The 25,552-nt window shown below is 31.8% G+C and overlaps 8 protein-coding genes across 15 annotated transcripts; 6 read left to right on the forward strand and 2 right to left on the reverse strand.

The window, feature by feature from the left end:
* Nucleotides 1–4,361: 4,361 nt before the first annotated feature.
* On the reverse strand, nt 4,362–8,432 carry Tbh (Tyramine beta hydroxylase). Its single transcript, XM_047054514.2, has 5 exons — nt 7,630–8,432; nt 7,400–7,567; nt 6,881–7,336; nt 6,019–6,813; nt 4,362–5,020 (listed from the first exon to the last, which is right to left on the reverse strand). The coding sequence occupies exons 1-5, from the start codon at nt 8,296–8,298 to the stop codon at nt 4,685–4,687; spliced, it is 2,424 nt and encodes an 807-aa protein (XP_046910470.2). The 5' UTR covers nt 8,299–8,432; the 3' UTR covers nt 4,362–4,684.
* Nucleotides 8,433–8,779: 347 nt separating this feature from the next.
* Nucleotides 8,780–10,483, reverse strand: LOC124491839 (peptidyl-prolyl cis-trans isomerase-like 4). Its single transcript, XM_047054548.2, has 2 exons — nt 9,348–10,483; nt 8,780–9,290 (listed from the first exon to the last, which is right to left on the reverse strand). The coding sequence occupies exons 1-2, from the start codon at nt 10,322–10,324 to the stop codon at nt 8,948–8,950; spliced, it is 1,320 nt and encodes a 439-aa protein (XP_046910504.2). The 5' UTR covers nt 10,325–10,483; the 3' UTR covers nt 8,780–8,947.
* A 4-nt stretch (nt 10,484–10,487) lies between these two features.
* Ctps (CTP synthase) lies at nt 10,488–12,746 on the forward strand. Its single transcript, XM_047054520.2, has 3 exons — nt 10,488–10,674; nt 10,731–11,470; nt 11,524–12,746. Exons 1-3 carry the CDS (start codon nt 10,647–10,649, stop codon nt 12,643–12,645), a joined length of 1,890 nt encoding a protein of 629 aa, XP_046910476.2. The 5' UTR covers nt 10,488–10,646; the 3' UTR covers nt 12,646–12,746.
* Nucleotides 12,747–12,758: 12 nt separating this feature from the next.
* On the forward strand, nt 12,759–13,564 carry LOC124491856 (protein PBDC1). Its single transcript, XM_047054572.2, has 2 exons — nt 12,759–13,188; nt 13,249–13,564. Exons 1-2 carry the CDS (start codon nt 12,843–12,845, stop codon nt 13,452–13,454), a joined length of 552 nt encoding a protein of 183 aa, XP_046910528.2. The 5' UTR covers nt 12,759–12,842; the 3' UTR covers nt 13,455–13,564.
* Nucleotides 13,532–15,115, forward strand: LOC124491832 (uncharacterized). Of its 2 annotated transcripts, none has more exons than XM_047054533.2 (2): nt 13,532–14,435; nt 14,486–15,115. In XM_047054533.2, the coding sequence occupies exons 1-2, from the start codon at nt 13,532–13,534 to the stop codon at nt 15,019–15,021; spliced, it is 1,440 nt and encodes a 479-aa protein (XP_046910489.1). In that variant the 3' UTR covers nt 15,022–15,115. The 2 variants fall into 2 exon arrangements, with proteins under 2 accessions (XP_046910489.1, XP_046910490.1); XM_047054534.2 differs by having other exon boundaries at nt 14,495–15,115.
* A 666-nt stretch (nt 15,116–15,781) lies between these two features.
* Nucleotides 15,782–22,670, forward strand: VhaSFD (V-type proton ATPase subunit VhaSFD). Of its 2 annotated transcripts, XM_075735229.1 has the most exons (8): nt 15,782–15,961; nt 16,024–16,409; nt 16,467–16,579; nt 16,644–16,929; nt 17,171–17,586; nt 17,668–17,792; nt 21,922–22,269; nt 22,575–22,670. In XM_075735229.1, exons 1-8 carry the CDS (start codon nt 15,904–15,906, stop codon nt 22,631–22,633), a joined length of 1,791 nt encoding a protein of 596 aa, XP_075591344.1. In that variant the 5' UTR covers nt 15,782–15,903; the 3' UTR covers nt 22,634–22,670. The 2 variants fall into 2 exon arrangements, with proteins under 2 accessions (XP_075591344.1, XP_046910488.2); XM_047054532.2 differs by lacking the exons at nt 21,922–22,269; nt 22,575–22,670 and having other exon boundaries at nt 15,784–15,961; nt 16,467–16,571; nt 16,639–16,929; nt 17,668–18,077.
* Nucleotides 17,668–21,267, forward strand: LOC124491835 (enolase-phosphatase E1). Of its 5 annotated transcripts, XM_047054540.2 has the most exons (5): nt 17,668–19,383; nt 19,539–20,295; nt 20,350–20,420; nt 20,479–20,557; nt 21,247–21,267. In XM_047054540.2, exons 1-2 carry the CDS (start codon nt 18,162–18,164, stop codon nt 19,544–19,546), a joined length of 1,230 nt encoding a protein of 409 aa, XP_046910496.1. In that variant the 5' UTR covers nt 17,668–18,161; the 3' UTR covers nt 19,547–20,295; nt 20,350–20,420; nt 20,479–20,557; nt 21,247–21,267. The 5 variants fall into 5 exon arrangements, with proteins under 5 accessions (XP_046910496.1, XP_046910495.1, XP_046910497.1 ...); XM_047054539.2 differs by having other exon boundaries at nt 19,539–20,420; XM_047054541.2 differs by having other exon boundaries at nt 19,539–20,420; nt 20,483–20,557.
* Nucleotides 22,671–22,827: 157 nt separating the features above from the next.
* Nucleotides 22,828–25,253, forward strand: Kyat (Kynurenine aminotransferase). Of its 2 annotated transcripts, none has more exons than XM_047054527.2 (6): nt 22,828–23,291; nt 23,377–23,598; nt 23,665–24,039; nt 24,125–24,245; nt 24,495–24,922; nt 24,984–25,253. In XM_047054527.2, exons 1-6 carry the CDS (start codon nt 22,929–22,931, stop codon nt 25,128–25,130), a joined length of 1,656 nt encoding a protein of 551 aa, XP_046910483.1. In that variant the 5' UTR covers nt 22,828–22,928; the 3' UTR covers nt 25,131–25,253. The 2 variants fall into 2 exon arrangements, with proteins under 2 accessions (XP_046910483.1, XP_046910484.1); XM_047054528.2 differs by having other exon boundaries at nt 22,940–23,275.
* Nucleotides 25,254–25,552: the final 299 nt, after the last annotated feature.

A 25,552-nucleotide genomic window follows, 5' to 3' on the forward strand; every position in this document is an offset into this window, starting at 1 on the left:
TTGTTCTTGAATCTATTACTAATCAATAACAATCATCACTACATTCCATTTAAACTTATTGTTACCGATAAGTTAAATATAAATCCTTTAATTATATAAAATAGGAATGACAATCAACAACAAAGCAGCAATACACACTGATACATACATATCGAACAAGCACATAATGCTCACAGCAATTTAATAACTAAAAAAGCCTTTTCCTTTCAATCAATCAATCAATCAATCACAACCACTAACTTCCATCCATCTACCCAATCAATGAAAAGCAAGAAAATGAAAAAAACATTTGTGCAAGAACTGTGTGTGGACATCAATGATTTGGATTAATTATTGCATCGATGGATCTATTATCATTATTGGTAACAAAATTTTATTTATATGTGAAAATAATACTTGATAACTTTTTCTCCATTTACATAATATATAAAATAAAATATAGCATGTCATTCGTTTAAATGAATTTTGCCTTTCTTTTTTTTTTATTTATAGCATATCAATTTAATGCAAATAACTATATAATATATAATAACGAAGATAATCATAATAATAAAAAAAAGTTTCTATCATTTTATATCCGTGTATGTGTATGTGTGTGTGTGTGTTTTTTTCCGGTTATATAAATGTTCTATTATAAACGAAAATTGATACCATGATAGGATTTTTTTTAATATTCAAACAACATAATAATGAAATGAAATTGCACGCGTTCACAAATATTATTTTCAATCAAATAGTTATTTAAATACAATGGATGGCCATAATCTCTGATCGTTTGTTCAATGCTTGAAAGATTCTATTCATAAATTGATAAATAATAATATTTCTAACGATTCTAAAAAGAAGAAGATTATTTTCATTGATTCCACAAAGCAGTCAGCAAGAAGCGAAATTTTTTTTTTGTTGGATGGTATTAATTAGCATAAAAGGGAGAAAAAGTAAAAAAAAAATTGAGAAACTAAATTAATTATTACCATAAGGTTTTTTTCGAATTCTATGTATTCATTCATTATACCTAAGATTTTTTTTCCGTATTGTAAATCCCCATAAGGCTTTGATGTTATATGGAATGATCAATCAACAAACATCATAATCATCATCATGTTTGTCATTACAATGATGATCACAAAAAACGTAAATTTATCCAATAGACTGAATAATTGGATCTTAATTGAATTATTATTATATCACAGATTATAGAAAAAATAATAGTTAAATGAAATGAGATGACTTGGAATGACAATGAAAAAAGAGTCAAAGTTCGACTGTAATGAAGATTATTAGAAGAAGAGCGATTGATCTCTTGAGCATTGTCTCTCATCACATTGTTATCGATTATGTTGAAATCAACGAGGAAAAAATGCTTGAAAAAATGGGAATAATCATCATCCAACAGTAGCAGCAGAAGTAGCATAAGCAATCGACACGATGACATCATATTGAATCGTGGGGTAAAAAATTTTTTTTTCTGCTTCTTTTTTTTTGGTCATTAAATTTATGGATTCTAGAGTGTTGAGCTGCCAATATATGAAAAATAACTGGCAATACAAACAAAACAAAACAAAAAAAGAATGGCATCAAAATCCAAAGTCTCTTCATGATTGAATGTATGGCTCTTTGGTGAATGACAAAAAAAAATTGTGAATGATATGATTAAAATTCCATAATCTAAATGTATTCAAGAAAGATATGGTTGGGTTGCAGTGAAAAAAAAAATAGAAATGAACCTTATTCGAAGAGGACAGACAATAGAGTCCATACATCGTATTCATACACACACATACACAAACCATGCGATTCTTTTATCTTGGATGTAAAGTGTAAAATAAGTAAAAATACCAAGTCATAGCCACAATCGAACCAAATTTCATTATCTTTTTTTTTCTCTCTCTCTCTTCCTATCTTTGAATTTAATGTCGAAAAATTTTTCCGATACGCTAAAATTGGGGAATGGAAGAGAAGGAAGTTTTTTTTATACAAATAAATTCCATTGACTTTTGAAACGTCGACGTTGTTGTCGCCACTGTCTATTACACTACGGATATCAAGATCGAATTTTAATTTATTAATATGTGCTGTATAGATATATGTCTATGTGATATGTATGTGTATGTGTATGTGTGTGGTAGAATTTTTTTTTTTTTTTTTTTTGGATTCAATCAACAAAATAGGCATTCTGGTATTGTATTGTATTTTATTATATATTAATATGAGTGTGTGTTAGTGAAGAAAATCGAGAAAGAGAGAGGGAGAAAGATTCAATAAGTCGTTCATTGTATGTGTGTATGTGACTTGTCGCCATCGTGATGCTAACTAACATATTTCATGAGAAAAAAAATTATATGGACATTTTTACTTGATAAACCAATATTAGTTTGTACTTAAAAATCTGATTTATAATGCTATATTATGTCTGGACCATGATGATGATAATGGCATTATCAATTGTTCAGGGTTTGAGCATATAAGAATATAGGAGGGCCACGAAGATGAAAGCATCATTAGAAAACGATCTGTCATATCAATACATTACTTTTATTTTCGTTTCTTATCTTATGTATTGTCCAGTGAACAATTGAGAAGGAACTTTCGTCTATTATTGACGACTATAACCAGAACCAGAAAAAAAGTGATTCCCGATTCATTGAGGGTGTAAGTGACGATGACAAACAGAAAAAAAACCAAACAAAAAGAGTCGAAAGTGAGAAAATCGCCAAGAATCTTGCTATTATCATCATCATCATCCTCTTAACATGATGACATCAATTTTATTAAATGTCATCATCCTTATAAAGGGGATAGCATCAGCATATAGTCAAAATATTTCCAAATTCCTAACATTTATTCGCATAATAATTCAGTTCATTTTTTCTCATTGAAAAACGAAAACTCTCGCATATCATGTCATTTTGTGAATGTGTATGCATGTATTAACTATCTATCCATAAACAAGTGATGAAAAGAAAAATGAAAAATAAACTAATGATCTCTATGTGCCGGTATAATATCTCAAATTTACAATTCGTTGGAGAGCTAAGAAGAAAAAAAAAATAAAAACGAAAGCAAAAAGAAAAAAAGACCAACCGACTCTAACGTAAAAAACGTTGTTGTTGAAAAAAGTGCACGTTATGATACGGTACAAAAATATAATCTATTACTCAATAGATAAAAAAAATGAAGCTAAATGGATGGCTGTATAGATAGTAAGATCGATTGTGGAACCATAAGAATGAGAATAATAATAAAATTCTTATTATTAGTACGAAGAATTATGTATACTTGGACAGACAATTCAAATACCATATACAATAGACATGATATTGGTCTCATTATAAATTCAACTCGTCATTGAACTATTCCAAAAACTATGAGTGATCAGCCATAAGATCCATTGTTATCATTTTGGTCACCAAGTCGATATATCAACTTGGAAAGATAGACAAAAACTTTATCAAATATTGAACCAATCTTCTGTACTTGAAAGATTTATGCGAAGTATTTTTTTTTTTAGTATCCTTGCAAGCATCACATTAAACGAACATCGATTGAATTTATGATGTTCGATTGATATGTTAAATGCCGTTATATCATCATCGTATAATGATTGGCCAAATATAATACCGACGCCAACAAGAATCAAAAAAAAAAAATTGAACAATAATGATAATAATAAGTTTATTAATTGGAATATGATGATCGGCGAAAAAACCGAGGCTGAAGAGCAATTGGAAAAAAAAGAAAAAGCTTTTCGTATAATGACATCACAATACATACAAAGAATTGATAACGGGAAAAACGGAATCCGGTACAATTACCCGGAGATTTTTTTTCTCGTTAGAAATTTTTTTTGTCACTAACCAGAAAAAAAAGTCATGTATACAATTTTATGTTCGATGATATGATCGATGTGAAAAAAAGAAAAAAATAATAACCAGAAAAAAAATCCAAAAAAAAAAATTTAAATTCAAATTAAATTCAACTTTTCAGTGCGTGTGTTTTTCAATAAAAAAAAAAATTGGAATAATTATGCACGTATGAATGATGTGAATAGATTTGATCAATGTCGATACGACGACGTGTCAATTATCGATATGAATTGATTGTAATATTTTTTTTCAATGCACGAATTTACACGCGTCCATAAAACATCAAGTTATTATAATGATCTAAAGAATAATTGAGTTTTTTTTTCATCACATCACTGATGCTAGCTTACGAATAAAGCCTATCGATCCATCTGATATGAAGAATTTTTAACCGTTGTTTGTTGTAAGGATCTTATGTTCCAGGATAATGAATGAGAATGGCATTTCAATGAAAATTCTTGGATATGTATTTTTAATACATGAGAAAATCAAATCAATCAAATTATCTTTTAAATTTTAATCAAAATTGATTATCATCATTAACTATTCACTACAACAACAAACATGATGGTAATAATCGTAACTATAGTGTGAACAAAATGAAAACTTTCTGTCTTGTCTAATTGATAATAATTAATTAATAGATCAATAGACCGGATCATATAGAATGTAAGAATAAAATTTGAAACAATACATAATATATCGGCATATTACATTCCATGTAATCGATATGATTAAATGTTATTGTTATTATTGATAACATCATAGATTCAATATGTTGAAGTTAATTTTGGATTTCATTTGAATTATAACCATCATCATGAAATCATTTGGGAATGACCATTGAAATCTGATCGTTTCAATTTTGATGGCCGTTGTTTCCAATTACGTTGCCGTTTACTTAGATGTTGTCTTCGACGATACCATTTAATGTTCATGGCGTCATCATCATCATCATCATCATCATCATATTCGTTATCTTCATCATTGTCCATGAATCCAATGCTATCATCGTCATCAAAATCATTCTCATCATTGCTATTGATGGGTTGGAATTTTTTCAATACCCATCGACAACGATTATTGGACGCATTCTCTGCTTGATCAATTGGTTTCTTTATCACCGTGGTGAATGGGATTCCATCCCAATAACCCTAGATTTTTTTTTTTTTTTTTTTTGGTTCACGACCCATAACATTATTTACAATCATCAGGCGCAACGAAAATAGAAGTTTCAATGACGAAAATAAAAATTAAAACAAAATGACAAAATCAATTGATTAGTACGGATGTGAATTGAATGAGTTAGATTCTAACAATAGTTTATTTGAGTTATGTCGGATGTTGTAGTCCTTAACAACTAATAATATATGGGAAAGAAACAAAGAATTAAATTATATGATGATTAGACACACACACACACTAACTAACTAAACTTGTCAGTTTCTGTGTTCATCGTTGAAATTAATTCAATCGGGTTTCTAGGATCCTTATGATAATAATAATAATAATAGTCTAACCCTTTTGATACTATCATTCAAATACTAATAATAATAATAACAACAACAATTGTATCTTGTTCGTGTCGAATGGCTGAGGAAAAAAAATATTTGAACGATTCTATCCAAGTGGTTCTATCCAAGTGTGTAATAAAACTGTCTCAATTCATCAAACAGATCTATGTTGGAAATATAAAGAATGAAATGTGTTTTGCAGTTTTCCTATGAGTTACTACAATGATGCAATGACCGAATACCGGATTCAAGTTTATTACCCTTCTTCATCGAATTTTTTTGGTTGTAAATTGGATCTAGGATTTTTTTTTGTTCGAATTGAATTCGGGCAAAGGCAACTTTTTTTCTGGCATCTCGTTTAAAAAAAAAAAATCTTTGGAAACTCAAAGGTCCAATTATTATTATTATTATTATGATCATGTATTTCTATGATACTTTTGGTAAAGTTATTATTATTATAATCTCATTCATTCATTCTTTTTAATGGCGGAAATATGTTTCCGGAACCTCTTTGAAAATAGCTTCAAGATTTTTTTCCCGTTTATTTTACTGTGTTTGTGTGTAAGTGGGATATCATTTTCATTTAAAGTAAAGACATCCTATTATTTTTTTATCTTAGATTTTACTCAATTACCTACCGGAAATCTTTGTCCTGATGATTGATTACATTGTACCGATAGTGGTGCCGTCTGGTAAAGTTGATTCAATTTTTGGATACGATAAGGTGTCCAATGAATATTATAAAAATTATCCGCAATGGAATAATGGCTAGATGTATTTTGATTCTCATATAATCGCATCGTTTCAAAATATTCCAGTAGGTGATCTGTATCAATTGAACTTTTACAAACTTCCAAATCGCTACGAGGATAATAGTGCAAATAATTGACACACATTTCATCATTAATACTGAAACCACCCAATGTCATACGGGTACGTTTTCTTGTATCATAACGACAAACATTTATCAATGCATCACCCGGAAAAACGTGTATACCACCATTGGGAAGTTTTCGTATCTCTTGAAAATGTGGACTATAGTGGTTGTCACGATTTAGATCGGGCAGCTGAATACCACCACGAACGTGTTCAGTCCACGCGCTAACACCAGTTAAATGAGTATGTAATTGTGATGCAAAGATAGTGATACCGTTTGGTGGTAAACCGACTCTGGTGCATTCCGATACACAATATCCTCGTAAATCCATCAGGGTGTTCGGTGGAATGGAATTCTTTTCAGTGTATTCCAGACCAATCTCCAATATACCTGATTCAATTGGCCTCAAACGTTTAGTATAATGGATTCGTATTCCCGAATTGTCTACAGATCCGGCTTTCATTTCTGGATTATTGTAATGTACTTCAATCATCACGTAAAGCGAATAATTTTCGCCACCAACTGGTAGTCCAACATTTTCTGGATAAATCATTGGCTAATTAAATTGAAATAAAACAGGTTCGTATTTTTCATTTGATTTATCATTTGAAATCAATACTCACATCAGCACCATAAGCCCATGCAGCCGTAACTCTTTTACATTGTTCCAATGATTTCGGCATGTTTGAATCGTGACATAGACCATTCCATGGTGGAAGTTCATTTTCGGTATTAACTTCACAGTGAAATAATTCCATGTGATGTACAATATCTCTGTTCTGTTCATTTATGACGGCTTCATATTGAACAATATGAAGTCGTTGCTTGAATGTTTCGGGTAAATTGACCAACGTACACCAATATGTCGTCTCAACATTTGGAATAGTAACATTATCGACTAGGAAATCCAAAGTTTGAACTTGTTCATCAGCAACATCTGTTTTCGTTATAGAATGTGAAGGAGGTGGTTTTAATAGCTGAGCTCGTTGAAATCCATGTTGATGATCAATTAAATGTAATCCTTCTGGCCGAATTAATGGACCACGACCAGTAGCATAGACGATATGAGTTGTTCCATTCTGTATGATAAAAATTGAGATACCAAGAAGATGAATCTATAATAAACAAATTTTAAAACTTACATCGACTCGATAATCTTCTGGATCACATGTATCGAAATATCTTCGAAATGCTACATAAAGAATTTTTTGTCTCCAATCATGTTTGGATTTGATGAATTGACAATCATTTGATAGATGACCGCGATGATGTTCGATGATAACCATTGTATCATTATCAGTTTTTGCATCCTAATGAAAAAATTTCAACTTATTTAATCATAATCAAACAACTTAATTATCAAAAAATCAACCTCCAGATGTAATTTTCGACGTTTATCGGACCAGATCAAACATAGATCAGCATCAACAATGGATCCATGATCGGAAAAGCCAAAAGCAAACCAATCATAATTAGTTTGTAGTTTGAGTTTCAATTCAAATAAAATTGTTTCGTCCGAATAATCAGGTGACCAGAATAGGTGATAATGATCGTCGATATCTAGATTGATCTGATAAGTTGATGTCGATGAATTTGATTTTGCTAAATCTTCATCATTATCTAGTGATCTATAATGATGGGTAGTTGAGGTCGAACCATTGGAATTTAAAATTAAATGATTAAAGAATAAAAAAAATAATGAAACCAATGCAGTCATGAGGAATGCGATTGAAAAATATGCTTTACAAACAAGCCAAAATTCTTCACGATCACGTTTTTTATTCGTCAATAATAGTCGAAATGTTTGTTGTTCTTGATTTGGATCAATTAATGGAAATAAATCGTCTTCTTCGTCACTATTATCATCGTCTTTAGACGATGAAGCCAACCGATGATTACAAGTTGGATTTATACCTGAATTAAGTTTGTTAAGTTTTTTAGTTGATGGCTGTACAAAAATTGGTGGCTGTTGTGGTGAAGGTGTGGTGACAATTAAAGACGATTCATCGGAAGAACTACTGAAACTATCATCGGCATTCATCTGTTGCTTTAATGGTATTTGTTGATAATGTTATTGCTATTGTCACTAACTCGATGAAAAACATTCGATCCCAAAAACACTATACTGACAACATTAAAAATTGATTCGATCACTTTGATAGTCGTCGACACAATGATCAAGAATTTTTTCTCTTCACCATCGTCATCATCATCATCATCATTCAAGACGACAGTTTTCATTTTCGCCATCTATTATAAACAAGGTATAAATGAAATTCCACAAGATTTCTTAGTCATCGAGAGGGAGAAAAATATTTTTAATAATAATAATCACTTAACTTTATTCATTATTAATAATTTTTTATTGAAAAAAATAGATGAAAATCCACATTGGAATGTCAATTGTTCACATTGTTAGACATGTCCAACATCATCATATCATATATTATATAAAATGATAATGATCCAAATTCCTCAAACACAATGAATTTCGATTTTATGGAAGGGGAAGAAAACAAGAATAATATAAAAGTTTAGTTTATTTTACATTTTGCCCTCTCATCTAAGAAAATGATTTTGTATTATCTGTAATGAATCTCACCACTCATTTAGGAATTTCATGATCATAAAAAATCTCCATATATACAAGTTTAATTTAGACTCAATTTATATTATAAAAAAAAATTATTCTATGATCGATGATGATGGCAACGTTTACGATAATCATCATCATCATCATAATCGCGATAGTATCGATGTTGACCAGATGAATGTTTCCGGACGTTTTTACTATCTCTCATAGAATCTCTATGATGATCATCTCGTCTTCGTTTTCTTGAATCTTCTCGATGATCCCTTTGATTTCGTTTATCGTTTATCGGCTCCTTATAACGCGATTGATAATTTTGATGGCTTCTTTTATCATTTTTTGATGTCAATGAATGTACATACTGCAACGACTTGGCTTGATTTCGACTTTGACAATGGTTCTCCTCATCATCTATAAAAGTGACACCACGACCTTTCCCTCGCCTGTAAAAAACAAATCAAATTTAATTTTTTTTTTATTTATATCAGACTTTTACTAACCATTTTATTTTGGAAACAGATTGACTAAAATCGACATGAATTCGACGGTCATCAATCAGAACATTGTCCATTTTGAAATAAGCTTTTTCACAATCTTCTTTACGGTCAAATTCAATAAATCCGTACTGCAGCGATTCATCCGTTTTCTGATCTTTGATTATTTCACAGCTTAGAATTTTTCCGAATCTTGAAAATATAATTTCAAGATCTTCTTCCCTGGTAACTGGATTTAATTTACAAACAAAAAGAACATTTTCCGGTGGTTTAATATCTGCATCTGGTATATCACCGATCATTTCCAAAACCAGAGCACGTTGTTTTGCTTCTTTATCTCTTAATTCTTCTTCAACTTCTTCTGTAGTTTTACCATCTTCCACTACCTCTTCACAGATTCCGATTCGATCAGAATTAATCAATTCTTCAAGGTTAGTTCTCGGTGATTCTGATGGTATGTTTAAACCAGCAATACCAGGAAAAGGGTCATCAAGAATTACTGTATGAGTGATCATTATATCCTGGTAAGGACGATGATTATCATCACAGATTGTATCATTCAATTTTACTAGCACATCATTACCTTCGGTAATTTCGCCGAAAACAGTATGAACATTATCCAGATAATTCAATGAGTCGCAAAGTGTGAAAAAAAATTGTGATCCATGTAAATTTTCACCGTTATTCACCATGGATATGAGGCCAAGACGATCATGTTTCAGTTTTGGTTTCTTTTCCGCTTCTATAAATCGTGATTGTTGGTCCGAACCACTAACTAATGAATAAACAGATTGGCCACCAGTACCGGTACCGGATGGATCTCCTGTTTGTGCGATAAAATCACGTTGAACAAAATGGAATGCACAATTGTTATAATATTTCATTTGGCAAAGTTTGAGAAAATTTTTGGATGTCATAGGACGTTGTTCGATATATAGATCGACTGTTATATCGCCGATTGTCGTTTCGATTACAACAGACATTATTTCTTTATCGTTTCCGAATTGATAATTTTTGAAACTAAATCAGCGAATATCATCATCATCATAAACACATAATGCACTTAAAATCATGTGATCCGATACGTGGTTTATGAATTAGTTGGTCTACGTAAAAAGAAACCGCGCGTGATTTCACAGATCGATCGAAATAAAGTGCGAAGTTTAACAAATGATAGTGTACATCATTTATGAAAATGAAATGGAATGTATTTTGGAGGTTAAACTTCTCAATTTTTTCTTAGTGCGCTGTATGAATTGATCACGCTGTCTGAATAAACGATCATTGTTATTCCTAACAACACATATGGTATTGGCGCCGAATTTAAGCTGCTGTAAATCTCGCATTTATCAAATTTGATATCAAATTAATTACTGCATTAACGCATAGGTTTATATTTCAATTTTTTTGTTCATCAAACGTATCCCAGAATCATCGAAATAATGAAGTATATTCTGGTCACTGGAGGAGTTATCTCTGGTATTGGCAAAGGTGTCGTATCGAGTTCAATTGGAACATTGTTAAAAAGTATGGGGTTTATTGTGACGGCTATTAAGATTGATCCATATATCAACATTGATGCATCACTGTTTTCGCCGTACGAACATGGCGAAGTTTTTGTATTAGACGACGGTGGAGAAGTCGATCTCGATCTTGGCAATTATGAACGATTTTTAGACATAAAACTACATCGTGATAACAATATAACGACTGGAAAAATTTATCAAAAAGTAATTGAAAAAGAACGTCTTGGTGATTATCTGGGAAAAACGGTACAAATCATTCCACATATTACCAATGAAATTCAAGAATGGGTTGAACGTGTTGCGCAATTACCAGTTACTGAGCCATTGGCTGTTTGTGATGATGGTTCAAATAATCTGTCCGATGAGTCATCCGGACAAGTGCCCGATATATGTGTTATTGAATTGGGTGGTACTATTGGCGATATTGAAGGAATGCCATTTGTAGAATCGTTTCGACAATTCGCTAGGAAAAAAGGTCCGGAAAATTTTTGCTGTGTGCACGTAAGTTTATTACCAAAACCTAAATCAACCGGGGAACACAAAACTAAACCGACACAAGTGTCAGTCAAAGAACTTCGTGCTCTTGGCTTGTCTCCAGATCTCGTAAGTGAAACTATTTTTTTCATTCCATGAGCTAATCCCTATTTTTGATCTAGATTGTTGCCCGAAGTGAAGAACCCATTGATCAATCTATAAAAGAGAAAATCTCCAACTATTGCCATGTAGATCCAGATCAAGTTATTTGTCTCTGTGATCAAGCATCGATTTACCGTGTGCCTTTAGTACTGGATCAACAGGGTTTGATTGAATATTTTTCCAAAAAATTCAATTTATCTATTGAGCCTGATCCTTCAAGAAAATTTTTGCATAAATGGCGACGCCTTGCCGAACGTCATGATCGTCTTTTGAAAACGATATCAATAGCATTGGTGGGCAAATATACCAAGTTGGAAGACTCATATGCTTCTGTGATTAAAGCTTTAAATCATGCATCATTGACCATTAATCGAAAGTTACAAATCTTTTATATCGAAGGATCATCATTGGAAGAAACGACAAAGCAACATAACCCATCAGAATATTATGAAGCATGGCAACAACTTTGCAAAGCCGATGGATTACTTGTTCCTGGAGGCTTTGGTGGTCGTGGTATCGAGGGAAAAATTCTTGCCATCGAACATGCAAGGCAGAAAAAACAGCCATTTTTAGGAATTTGCCTTGGATTTCAATGTGCTGTTATTGAATTTTGCCGTAACGTACTTGGAATGACAAATGCTGAATCACAAGAACAGAATCCGGATGCCAAAGAAAAAGTGGTTGTCGAAATGCCTGAACATAACGGTGGAAATCTTGGTGGTACAATGCGCGTTGGTCGACGAGAAACAATCTTTGTCCATAAGGATTCTATTCTTTATCGGCTTTATAATCCGAAGAATGATCGTGTGTACGAACGACATCGTCATCGATATGAAGTAAATATCGATATGCTTGATCGATTGGAAAAAGCTGGAATGCGATTCGTAGGAAAAGACACAACCATGCTACGTATGGAAATCATGGAACTACGTGATCATCCCTATTTTGTGGGCGTACAATTTCATCCGGAATACACTTCCCGGCCATTAAAACCATCAATTCCATATCTGGGTTTGTTGTTAGCTTCGGCCCAAAAGCTCGACACATATCTGGCACGAATAGAATCACCAATCTCAAATAGTGACAATGATGTTTCGGATAGTGATTCGACTGATTCAATTGTCGTTGTCAAATCTAAGTGATATATAGGTTTTTATTTTGTCTAACATTTGTTATTAGAATTCAGTATTTTGAAATTAATATAATAATATCATAAATAAATAAATTACTTGAATTGTATAAACTGTGCACTGTGTAAATTTTTGTGATTTTTACACGTGTTTGGGTTTTTTGTAATTAGTTAGATTTCAATTGATCTCGTCGTTCATCATCGTTGAAAATGTCTCAATCCAATAGCTCCCAGGACAAAAGCCAGGCACAAGTGAATGAAATGCCTGGAGAATCAACTCAACAAAACTCAGAATCAGACAAACCAGAACTTTCGATTGGAGAGATTCTTTGTAGACCTGCAGAAGAATTTGGCAATGATCCTACTATTGAAATTGCTTGGATGTCGACAGCTATTCGCCACATGGAAGCCTATTACAAATTGATTACTTCAATAAAAACTTCCGATTTGATTCGATTGACACAGAATGATGACTATATTTATGAAGAGTTTCGAAAACAATTCCCAGATTTGAAAGTAGAATCACTGACAGAAGAAATGATCAAATCGAATGAAGGTAAGTGATATTGAAGCTTAGTTGAATCTCTCATAATGTTATTGCATTTATTATGAAAAGCCAAAGAACAATGGCGAGAATTCTGCATCAAAATGAAAGACAAAACTGAAGATTTTAATTTCGCCACATTGATGCGATTAAATTCTCATTCCGATTATAAAGAAGAAAATACAATTGTTGTACCACGTGCTCAATTTTTGGCAATTGAAGTTGCTCGTAATCGTGAAGGCCATAATACTGATTTGCCACCAATCATTCAAGAGTGATTCTCGCGTTCTTTTATTTTAATTTGTGAATAATTTGACTTTTCTCTGTTCTTTTACATTAACTTTTCATCACCATAATGTTTCAATTAATTAAAACTTTTCTTGACCAACTTTTGTCGTCAATTAATCTTTTCGCTCGTTATCATCGTGTCCCAGCCTCACCTTGCCATTTCAGAAATTCTTTATTTTCCATACATATTAATGATACCGATTCACCTGTTAAACAATTCACAATCGAATGTGAGTGGCGAACATCCTCAAAACAATCGTTCGACATTCGATTATCGTTTCGTAATCATCATCTTCGTTCATGGTGGCCTTTATTATCAAATTTAGAAATTGAATTGCGAAAAATTTCTGAAGAGTTCATTTTACCTATATCATTTATAACTCGATCATTGAATGCATTGGATATTCAACTTGATCGTCCAACTGTTTTTTCTCGATTATTAAATGATTCCACATTTGATATCGGTAATCGGTTTTTATCATCATTCGATACACATTTTGATCAGATTGTTTTAATCAAATTAAAACCAAAATCTACAAATTATTTTAATCAACGAAGATCTGAACTTTTAGTTCATGCAGTCGAGAATTTCGTTTCACTTACTCAAGCAAAAATTATTCAATCACATGAATTTGATAAATTCCTTGCATCTCTCAAAGCATCAGAAGCCAGCTTAAGTGAATCTTGCATATATTTTCAACTGATACATTCTTACTTGTTCGAAAGTTTAAAGTTTGATGACAAAATCATTGATAAAGTTTGTGTGATCATCACCACTCTTGAAAATGAATCTTATCATGTTGATTCTTGCCAACGTTTATTTAGTGAAAAATTACCAAATATTACATTGAAGGTGATTAAAATAGGAAACGTTCTCAATACTGATCATTTTAATCATATTCATTCTTATGATCAATTCAAACATTGTCTAGAAGAGAATGATTTTATTGACAGTGAACAAGTTTCTCAAGGTAGGTAATAAAATTCAATATTTAAAAAGAAAGGCTAACAATGGATTTAGAGAATTTAGATTCAATCGTTAAAACAATGGAACTGTGGACACTACTTTCACCATATCCTAATAAGGCATTAAGTTTGAGAAACCTTGAACAATTCAGATCAAAATATAATCAATCAATATTCGTTCATTATAATTTAGCAAGAATCCAATCGATTGTGGAAAAATTTCGCTTAAATTTTTCCCGTGACATCAAAATCGATGCAAATTTTATGCTGCTATCAAACGAATTCGAATGGACAATTTTGTGGATTTATATGGTTCGTCTGCAAGCAATGAACGAAACTCTTATTGAAGAGATCTTTCATCGTTATCAAACGACATTTAATTCTATTAGCAAAATAATTGTCACTATTGATCAATTATGTCATCAATTCAGTAGATATTATCGTAGCATTCGAATTTTGTTACCCGATTCTAGCGATAAACATCTGGAGCCACTCATCGCAACACGTGTGGAATTTTGCAGCAAAATTCGAAAACAGATTCAATTCTATTTTCATCAATCATTTCGAATCAAAACCATAGATAAAATTTGAACTTTCTTATCTTCTTTCTTTCTTTTCTTTATTTTTATAACGAAACGTACTTTTTTATAACTTGTGTAATAATAAAATTGAAACGAAACTTCAATGAATACCATACTTTAGCCACGAATTGCATTTGAGTGTTCCTATGTATAAACACGTGCCCGTTTTCATTTCTACTTGAGTGGCAATTAGCAACAAAATTGTTATGAAAATGATGCCATTAAAATTATCCCAATATATCGCAATCAAAAAAGAAATGCGGGAACAAAAATGTAAGAAAAAAACTAGAATGAAATCGTTTCTGATATCGATATGGCGATGGATTACCACAGGATTTCATCATCATCATGGTCACTCGAGTTGGAATGCGTTAGAATCGAAGAAAAATAGCATTTTTCTCAAATAAACTAATAATGACAACGGGTGGAAATTCGATTCGAAACAATCAGAATCAATGTCTTATCTATCAGATGAAAAAAAATCATAAGAATCATAATTTGACTTTATTATTTATGCCAATTTCGATTATATACATCATATTCATTCAATATTTGCAATGTAAAATGTTTACTATTCGGTTTTTTCGGTTTCGTCCAATACGAATTTTGTAATCGTCTCTTTCCATTAAGATTTGGATTTGGATGTAGATTTTTTTTCGTTCTTGTCCAATAAAATTACATTTTTACAATTTCGAATTTTGAGTTTCAATGTATGAATTTGGCAACCGAAAGTATGTACAACACGCGCACACTCTCTTTTTCCTCTTTTTTGAGTTGACATTATTTCTGCTCGCTCAACATATTTTTTCGATCCTGAAGTCCAAAGTTAGAATCTGACCGAGGTTTTAATCTAAAATTTATTTTGAATCAAGAAAAATATAAATTTAAAAACATGACCGATGTATCATCACGTTTGGAACGTGTCATGTCCAATGAAAGCGACATCAAAGGTAATTTAACTGTTGTGAATTTGTGGTGGATAAAAAAAACTCCCATTTTTACATAAACATAGTTGCTGTCGCTGCCACATCGTTGTTACATCAAAAAGCCAACGATATTCGTCAAAAATGTATTTCCTGGCAATCATATCATTCTTCTCAAATGATTTCCGATCGTGATTTTAAATTCATCACGACATATGAAAAAGTGACTGCCGATAATCGTGCTGAATTCGTGCAGCAACATTCAATGGAAATGGCAGAAACATTTTTGACAATGTTGTCTACGGTTTCAAAAGATGAAACGATCCAGTATATACTTTGCTTGATTGATGAATTGTTCTTGGAGGATCGAAATCGTGTAGAAATTTTTCACACTTATTGCTCGAAACGTAAAGATGCATTATGGAAACATTTTTTTCCGTTGATATTAAGAGATGACGAATTCATTCAGAATATGGTCTGTATCATCACTAATTAATTTATTTGATCAATTTTTAACTGTTTTTTTTGCTAGACTGCTCTTTTAATCGCAAAAAGCGCTTGTTGGAGTGTCAAAAATCGGCTAGAATCGGGCGATCTAACTCTTTATTTAAATTGGCTAATCGAACGAGTTAAAGCGGTAATATCATATTGACTATTATTATTCTATTCACTTGGTTGATTAATAATTTTGTTCCATTATACAGAACACTGAATATATTCAAACGATTGCCCGATGTTTGCAGTTGATGTTACGCATCGATGAATACCGCGAAGCATTCGTTAATCTCAATGGGTTGACAGCCATTTTCGATGCATTTGGAAATTGTAGCAATTTCCAAATTCAATATCAGCTGATATTTTGTGTATGGATTTGTACATTCGATAAGAATTTAGTACTGAAAATGAATCGATACAATGCAATTCCAAAGCTGGCTGACATTCTTTCTGAATCGATCAAAGAAAAAGTCATTCGAATGATATTGGCCACATTTCGAGTACGTTTTTTATACGAATACGAGTTTTTGTATGATGAATTTAAAAAAAAAAATTCCATTTCAATTGACAAGATGATGGATAACTCCTAGTTGCTTGAAATTTTTATGATAGCAAACACCAAAAACTGATTTAATGAGTCTGATTTTTTATTGTCAATTTTTTTTTAATTTTTAATCATTCTATTCATCTATTTGCGTCACAAAAGTTGATTTTTATTTTTGTTTTTTACAACGCCAACAGAATATGATCGAAAAACCTGCCGAAGAGCCTGAAATCGCCCGTGAAAATGCCATTACATTAGTCCAGTGTAAAGTTCTTAAACATCTAGAAATTCTTCAACAATCTGGCCAGAAATTTGATGATCCTGATATTAAAGATGATATCGATTTCTTGTATCAAAAACTCCAAGAATCAATTCAAGATTTATCATCGTTTGATGAATATTCTACTGAAGTTCGGTCAGGACGACTGGAATGGTCCCCGGTACATACTACTGAAAAATTTTGGCGTGAAAATGCTGCCCGTTTAAACGAGAAAAACTATGAATTATTGAAAATATTGATTCGATTATTAGAAGCATCTAACGAACCAATGGTTTTGTCTGTAGCTGCACATGATATCGGTGAATATGTTCGCCACTATCCAAGAGGTAAAGTGTAAGTATAATAAAGGAAAAATAATTGTTTTTCCAAAGAAAATTATTTTATTCAAATTAATGAATCAATCAAAATTTAAAGGGTAATTGAAAATCTTCATGGCAAAGAATTGGTCATGCATCTTTTGTCACATGAAGATGCAAACGTTCGATATGAAGCATTACTATGCGTGCAAAAATTAATGGTGCAAAATTGGGAATATCTTGGTCGGCAATTGGAAAAAGAAGGCAAAAAAGATAACACCACATCTAAAAAGAAAGAAGTATCAGTCAAGTAGACTTTCGTCACATTCCATCTATCATGATATTAACCAAGAATATTTAATTAATTGTTCATGTTCATAATTTGATTATCAAATTCAATTTTGTTTGTTAGTTCATTGTTGTTCATTCATGTTCTAGTCTGGGTTTGTTCAAAAAAGAAATTTTTTGAAATTTGAATTCAATTTTAGAATTTTTTGCATGATTTATAAATATGATTTTACGATAAAATTTTAATTTCGTTATTTGTGTTGTATGTTTGTGTGAGTGTGTCTGATTGTTCTATCCGTGTGTGTTTATTTGTTCACAACGACGATGGGACCCATCAAAGTACGAAAACCACAGGCCATATTTTTTGATTTATCCGGTACGGCAACCAAATCTTATTTCATGGATAGTATACTATTTCCATATATTAAATTAAATTGTACAACATATCTACATAATAATTGGGATAATCCAGTATTACAACGTGATATTGAATTGTTGCGTAAACAATCCCGTGAAGATGGTGGACCAATTGTGGCAGATGCTGATTCTGATAAACGTGAGATTCAAAAAACTATTCTTCAGTATGTAACGAAATGTTTGGATGAATTACGTGATAATTCTGCTATCAATATTTTTCGATTACATATGTGGTTTGATGGTTATCATAGAGATAAGATTGAAACACCCGTTTATTCAGATGTTGCTATTCAGATTAAACATTGGCGTATTACACAGAATATTAAGTTATTTGTGTTAAGTAATGGCTGGATTGAGGCAACTAAACGATTTATGGCTAAAACAAATCATGGTGATCTTAACCTATTGATCGATGGTCATTTTGATAATACTATTGGTCCTTTGGATGATCCAGAAACATTTAAAATTGTTTGTAGGAAAATCAATATAGCACCCGAACATGTTTTATTTCTAACAAAATCGGTATCCGAATGTAATGCTGCTAAAGAGGCCGGTTTAAATGCTATACTTGTCATGACACATCGTCGTGATTTAGCCCGTTTGAATACATTAACTGATGAGCAAAGACAGCAATTAATCTATATTCGATCATTCAATGAAATAACATTCATTGGTGATAACGACAATACTATGCCAAAGTCAAAAGCTGTCTCTTCGGCTGGTAGCTCTCATGGATCATCTTGCAATACAACATCATCCACATCGCCCACAATGTCTAATGCATTCGCTCCAGGAAGCCAAAAACATTCAACCAGTTCACAAAGCAATCAACATTCTACAAGTGTTGAAACTGTATCGAGTAAACATTCTACATCATCACAGTGCTCATCCTCATCATCTTCAGCATCAAACAATAAAAGTTTAGCGAAATCATCATATCATTCATCCGAACAATCAGCCTCTACTGAATATCGACTAGGGAACAGTAAAACATCTAACATTTCAAGCCAAGGTAGCCAGCAAATATCATCATCTTCATCCGGACTTTCTAACAATTCTTCAGCCTTTTCCGCCTCTTCATCAGCATCAGCATCATCTACACAAAAATCGAAACAATCATCAACACAAGGTTCGAGAAAACATTAGTCATCGGCAACTAAATTATCATTGATTACGAAAGCAATAATTTGTTTTTCCCCTGCTTGATTCCGATGAAAATATTGATTAAAATTTTTTCTCATTAATGATAATTATTTTTTTATTCTTGTTTCATTCTTTTTCCAGTCCTTTGAACAATTTTCAATTACACATCTATTGTTTGACATCATGTAACAATAGAAACCCTATGAATAAGTCAACACACCTATTTTTAATTGAAATTCGTTAGACAACATGAAAAAATATCACCACCCAAACGGAAATCTAATCGAATATTCAATTGTCATCATCACGCAATCGATCAATAGGTTTGTAAATTGTTATCTTTATCATTTCATTGAAAATATAAAGGGTGGATAATTTTAAATGCCATAACCCGGTGATACGATATACACGGTTCGTCTATAGAGAACAATGGTAATTTGTATTTTTTAATAATAAAACAAACACACCATACATAACGGTAGAAAATATTCCATAGCTTCAATGGAAATAACAATAATAACGTCAATGTTGATGATGATGATGGAATAATCCTTCGGGTTTTGTGTTTATGTGTGTATGTGTATGTGTGTGTGTGCAGAATCGCTTATCGTACAACCAGCATCATCAATCCGTGTGTGGTATCCTTGGCCAATTAAGGATACATAGCCAATAACAACCAAGTTGTAGCTGATGAATAAAAAAAAGTCTAAAAATAAAAAAAAAAATTTTCATTTTCAAATTACAAAGAAATAAATAGGAAAATCGAATAGACTTTATATGCCTAGGCTAACCAAGAAGAAAGAATGCAAAAGTTCATTTTATTAATGGTTGGATGATCAAAACCAACTTGTCATCATCATCATTCTACCGATAAAATTATACTGGCATAAAAGTCAATGTAATATAAGCCGAAAAAATTGAATTTTGTTGATATCATTTCTAATCTAACCAGAGAGGGAAATCTTGGTCGACGTAAGCTACATTTGACATCTGTGGATGATTGCAAGAAATAAAGACAAAAAAGTAACCTTTTGTTTCATCCTTAAGCTAGTAATAATAACTATCATTATTCCTATTCAAGCAAGTCGATTATATTCATTACAACAAGTGGGTGCTTAGTGTACAACCAGTCAATAAACAATAACAACAAAAAAATAACGGTAAGTAAATTCAGGTGGCCATCATTGATTGTTCATGTGATGCATCATATGCATGCATATGCGGATGGCTCCATTGAGATTCAAATTTCTTCACGATAAGTATAAATTTGAGAATTCTGATTATCATCCTCATGGCCATTAAAAATGGATAAAAAACAAGAAATAGCTCGATTAATTCGAAACAATCGCCATCAATGATGATATCGAATTACGAGAAAACCACTTTGATTATGGTGTTTTTGTTCTCATATGATTTTATTATTTATAAAGCAAAATTTTTTTTTCTTCGAAATAAATATTGATAATTCATGAATGTCACTGATCAATGTATTGGTGAAAATGGTGATTTTGAAAATTTTTTTCTCTTCAATTCCTTGTAAATTAACGGCAAACAAAATCAAATGAAATCAACAAACCGATGACATTCAAAAAGCAAACAAACACCAACATCAAACAACAGCAATGATCAATCGATCGTATATCTGAAATTGTAGACAAAAAAGTGTAATGGATATGCCAATGCACGAAAAAAGCAAGAAAAAAAATGGAAATCATAACCACGAAGATGATGGTGTGGTTATCTACGCGAATTGTCCAAATGTCAAATTTAGTTCTAATTTCTTTGTCGTGTAGAACAGACTTTAAATATTTTTTTTTTTAAAATTTGTCCTCATATATTTTCTCAAAAGGATTTTCGCTTAAAAAATGGCTCAAGACCGTGTCATTCTTCATTCATATAGGATTCAGAATCAAACGATTCGTGAATTTCTTTCCGAAATGGTTGGCACATTTATTCTTGTGGTAAGAGCAGCAATAGAACTGTTAAAATACGACAACCAAACAAAATTTTTAATTTTTAATTTAGTTGGTCTGTGATTGTTCAATTGCCGTGCAAATCTTGAGCAAACCACACAAGATTGATTTGGTGAGTATTTAGCAATAAAATACTTTCGAATAAAACTGATGAGACAAGGGAACAATTTTCCTTAGCTTGCCATCGGTTTTGCCACTGGCATGGCATTGATGCTTTGCTACTATGGTTGTGCTCGATTATCCGGTGCTCATGTGAATCCCGTCGTTACGCTCAGTTTGGTAGCATTGGGACATCTTCCTTTTTGGAAAATTTTTCATTATTTTCTTGGCCAATATATTGGTGGATTTTTGGCAACGGCAGTCGGTATGATCACATTTTAATTTACAATCACAATATCTGATTTGATTATTTATTCACCCAGCCTATATGAATCATTATTCGGCTATAACCGTGTTTGATGGTGGTGTACGTTCAGCATTCTTTAATGCTACTTCGACTGCTGGTATTCTCACTTCACATCCTGGCCATCATCTTACACTTTCCGGTGCAGTTATCGATCAGATTCTGTGCTGTGGTTTGTTAATGTTGGGCATCTTATGTATTGTTGATCATCGAAATCTCAATACACCCAAACCATTAATCTCAATTGCATTGTTTATTCTTCTTGCCGGTTTGATCACCGCTTTTGGTTTAAATTGTGGTCCGGCATTGAATCCGGCACGTGATATACCAGCCCGGCTATTTGCTTGGATGATTGGTTATGGTTCTGAGGTTTGGTCTCCGCATAGTCATTTATATTGGTTGGTGGGTGGCTTAATTGCTCCTCATATTGGCGGAATTTTGGGTACATGGATGTATCATCTTGGTTTAGGACTTCATCTTGATGATGAACAAGTTTGTAAGTATTTGAGTTTTTTAATAGTAGAAATATTTCTATGTAATGATTGTTATTTTCTCTTAATAGAATTTTTTTTCAAAATCTTTAAAATCAACAAACAAAAAAATTAATTTTATTTCCTGAAAATTCAATCCACAATAGTAATTTTTATTATTCAAGAACTAGTCCAAATTTAACTAAAATAAGAATTAACTCATCGTTTATAATAAATTTTATTGAAATTAATCATCTCTATCAATGAATGTAAATGTTTTATTATCTTTTTACAAGAATTTTAATTGTTCATATTATTCCATTAATTATAGACAATCAACAACAACCAAAAACGAATACGGCCGAACAAGAAATACTGTTCACAAATTAAATTTTTCTTTTACAAAATAAACTGATTTTGAATTGAATTCTTTGAAATATATTTGATTCTTTAATAAATTAATAATAAAAAATTGGCGTTATTAAAAAAATTCAAATTTCGCATCTGTTACTTATAATCGCTAGATGGTGTCGTTGGCAATTGTTTTTTTATCATTCGAATATCAGGTGATAATAATAATATTTTCTAATGTTTATCCCAATTGATTATTATTGATTATTATATTATGATTATATACATCGTAGTCACAAATCTATTTCGCAAACTTGGTCCAACCAATTGAACAATGTTTAAAACGAAACAACAACCGGTGTCAGCTAATTTATTGTTATCATCAGTTAGATATTTAATCACAAATCCTACACGACAAGTGCAACAACTTTTTACAACAAAAAAGGCCACGTCAAAGAGAATCCCTATACGTAGCCAGAAGGCATTATTCTCACCATTTATTTACATTCTTCGTCGTTTAACTTTGAAGCCAAAGACAGCAGCGACATTCATACAGCTACCACTGTTATCATCAATTTCGAAGATTGCTCCAAAAACATCAACAAGTAGAAACAATTCGACATATTCGCCAAAAAATCAATCATTTATTTTGGGATTTCCACATAATCATCATAGTGTTAGGTTATTAACGAATCAAGTACATAAATTTGAAACAAACAAAATTATTTGATTGTGATTCAAAATAAATCAATAAAATTTTTATAAATAAATTATTTTCTTAGATACGTACAATGTCTTCGATATCAAAAAAAATAAGTGCCCGTCGTTTAGATGGTATGGCCGAGAGTGTTTGGAATGACTTTGTCAAATTGGCCATCCAATATAAGCCAATAAACCTGGGTCAAGGATTTCCGGATTTCGCTGCACCCGAAGTGGTTACTCAAGCTTTAGCTCAGGCCACAACAAGCGATAATATTTTTCTCAATCAATATACAAGAGGATTTGTATGAATTTTGAAATTGTTGAACTTTTCATCAAATTGATATTTTTTATTTGTTGGTTTTTTGTAGGGACATCCGCGATTAGTGAATGCATTGAGCAAACTTTATTCCCAATTACAAGCCAGACCTATTGATCCATTAAAAGAAATGTTAATCACATCGGGAGCCTATGAAGCTCTCTATTCATCTATTATGGCATTAATCGATGAAGGCGATGAAGTGATCATTATTGAACCATTTTTCGATTGTTATGAAGCAATGGTAAGAATGGCTGGTGGCCGACCAGTGTTCATTCCTCTCCGCCTACGATCTGATGCTCCAAAAAATAATCAGTCAACTATAACGAGTGCTGATTGGAAGTTGGATCCGGCCGAATTGGAATCAAAATTTAATGAAAAAACCAAATTAATTATTGTGAATACTCCACACAATCCTTTTGGAAAGGTTTGACTATTGTCGATCAATCGCTAAACAAAATCAAAATTTCATAATCAATTTTTCTGCTTTTATGTTCATTCTTAAAAAAAAGATTTTCTCTCGTGATGAATTGGAACATATTGCTACATTATGTAAGAAACATGATGTAATAGTCATCAGTGATGAAGTATATGAATGGCTATTCTATCCAGGAACTGAACATATCCGTATGGGTAAGTTTTCACGACTAAGGTGTGACCGTGTCACGTGAACATCATCATCAATATGATTATTATGGTAATACATAATATTCAATTTTCATCCTATGCAATGTAAAAGATTATTATTAATTCAATTTTTCAGGCAAAGTAGGCGTTCGACAAAAAAAATTTTAAAAATCATATTGATTGACTTCACACACCTAAAATTATATATTATGATTGTCATGCATAACTGAACATTTTTTTATTTAATTTACTAAGCTACACTTTCTGATATGTGGGATCGTACCATAACGATTGGTTCGGCTGGTAAGACATTCTCGGTGACCGGATGGAAAATCGGCTGGGCTTATGGCCCCGTACATTTGATGCAACCATTGCAATTATTGCATCAGAATTGCGTTTACACATGTCCTACACCGATACAGGAAGCCATTGCCATTGGATTTGAGAAAGAAATTGATCGTATGGGTCAAAAAGATTGTTATTGGACCGAATTAGTTGATTTACTTCAACCGAAACGTGATCGTATGGCTAAAATATTGAAATCAGTCAATATGAATCCAACTATACCTGAAGGTGGTTATTTTATTGTTGCTGATTTTAGCGAATTGGCCGCTAAAGTTGATCTGACCACTGAAACTGGTACGAAAGATTATCGTTTCGTCAAATGGATGTCCAAGAATAAAGTAATACATTGCTTTTTTAATTTTAATGATATCTTAAGATTTTTGTTTTTTTTCAAAACAGAAACTACAAGGCATACCAATGAGTGCATTCTATTCGGATGACCATAAATATTTGGCAGAAAATTTGATTCGTTTTTGTTTCATTAAAAAAGATGAAACATTATCAAAAGCTGAAGAGATATTGAATAATTTGAAACAAACGCTTTAAGTTTTTTGTTGAATATTTTATGGCCAAAATGACCATTTTTACTATTTGAATATGTGATTTATTTGAATTAATTATATAGTTATTCATTTTTACTGAATAAAATTAACTGACTTTATATCCAAATTAGTCTTTCATTCGTCATCAGACCTTAGGTTTCTCAGGCAGTATCTTATATTCATAAGCCCATAATTTAAATGCGCTAGATACTTCAGATAGTCAAGCTGGCAAACTTATGGCTAAATTTCACATAGTCTACTGTATATAATTTGACGGTCAAGTAATATTTGAACGGAAAAGAAAAAAAAACCTTAAAATGGCCTACCATTAAATATATATCGAAATTCATTAGAGTCATCTATATATCATGATTTTTCTTATATCCATTATAAAAATAGAATAAGATATTTTTTCTTGATTACTTT

The sequence above is a fragment of the Dermatophagoides farinae genome, chromosome 1 (assembly GCF_024713945.1).
Source record: "Dermatophagoides farinae isolate YC_2012a chromosome 1, ASM2471394v1, whole genome shotgun sequence".
NCBI lineage: Eukaryota > Metazoa > Arthropoda > Arachnida > Sarcoptiformes > Pyroglyphidae > Dermatophagoides > Dermatophagoides farinae.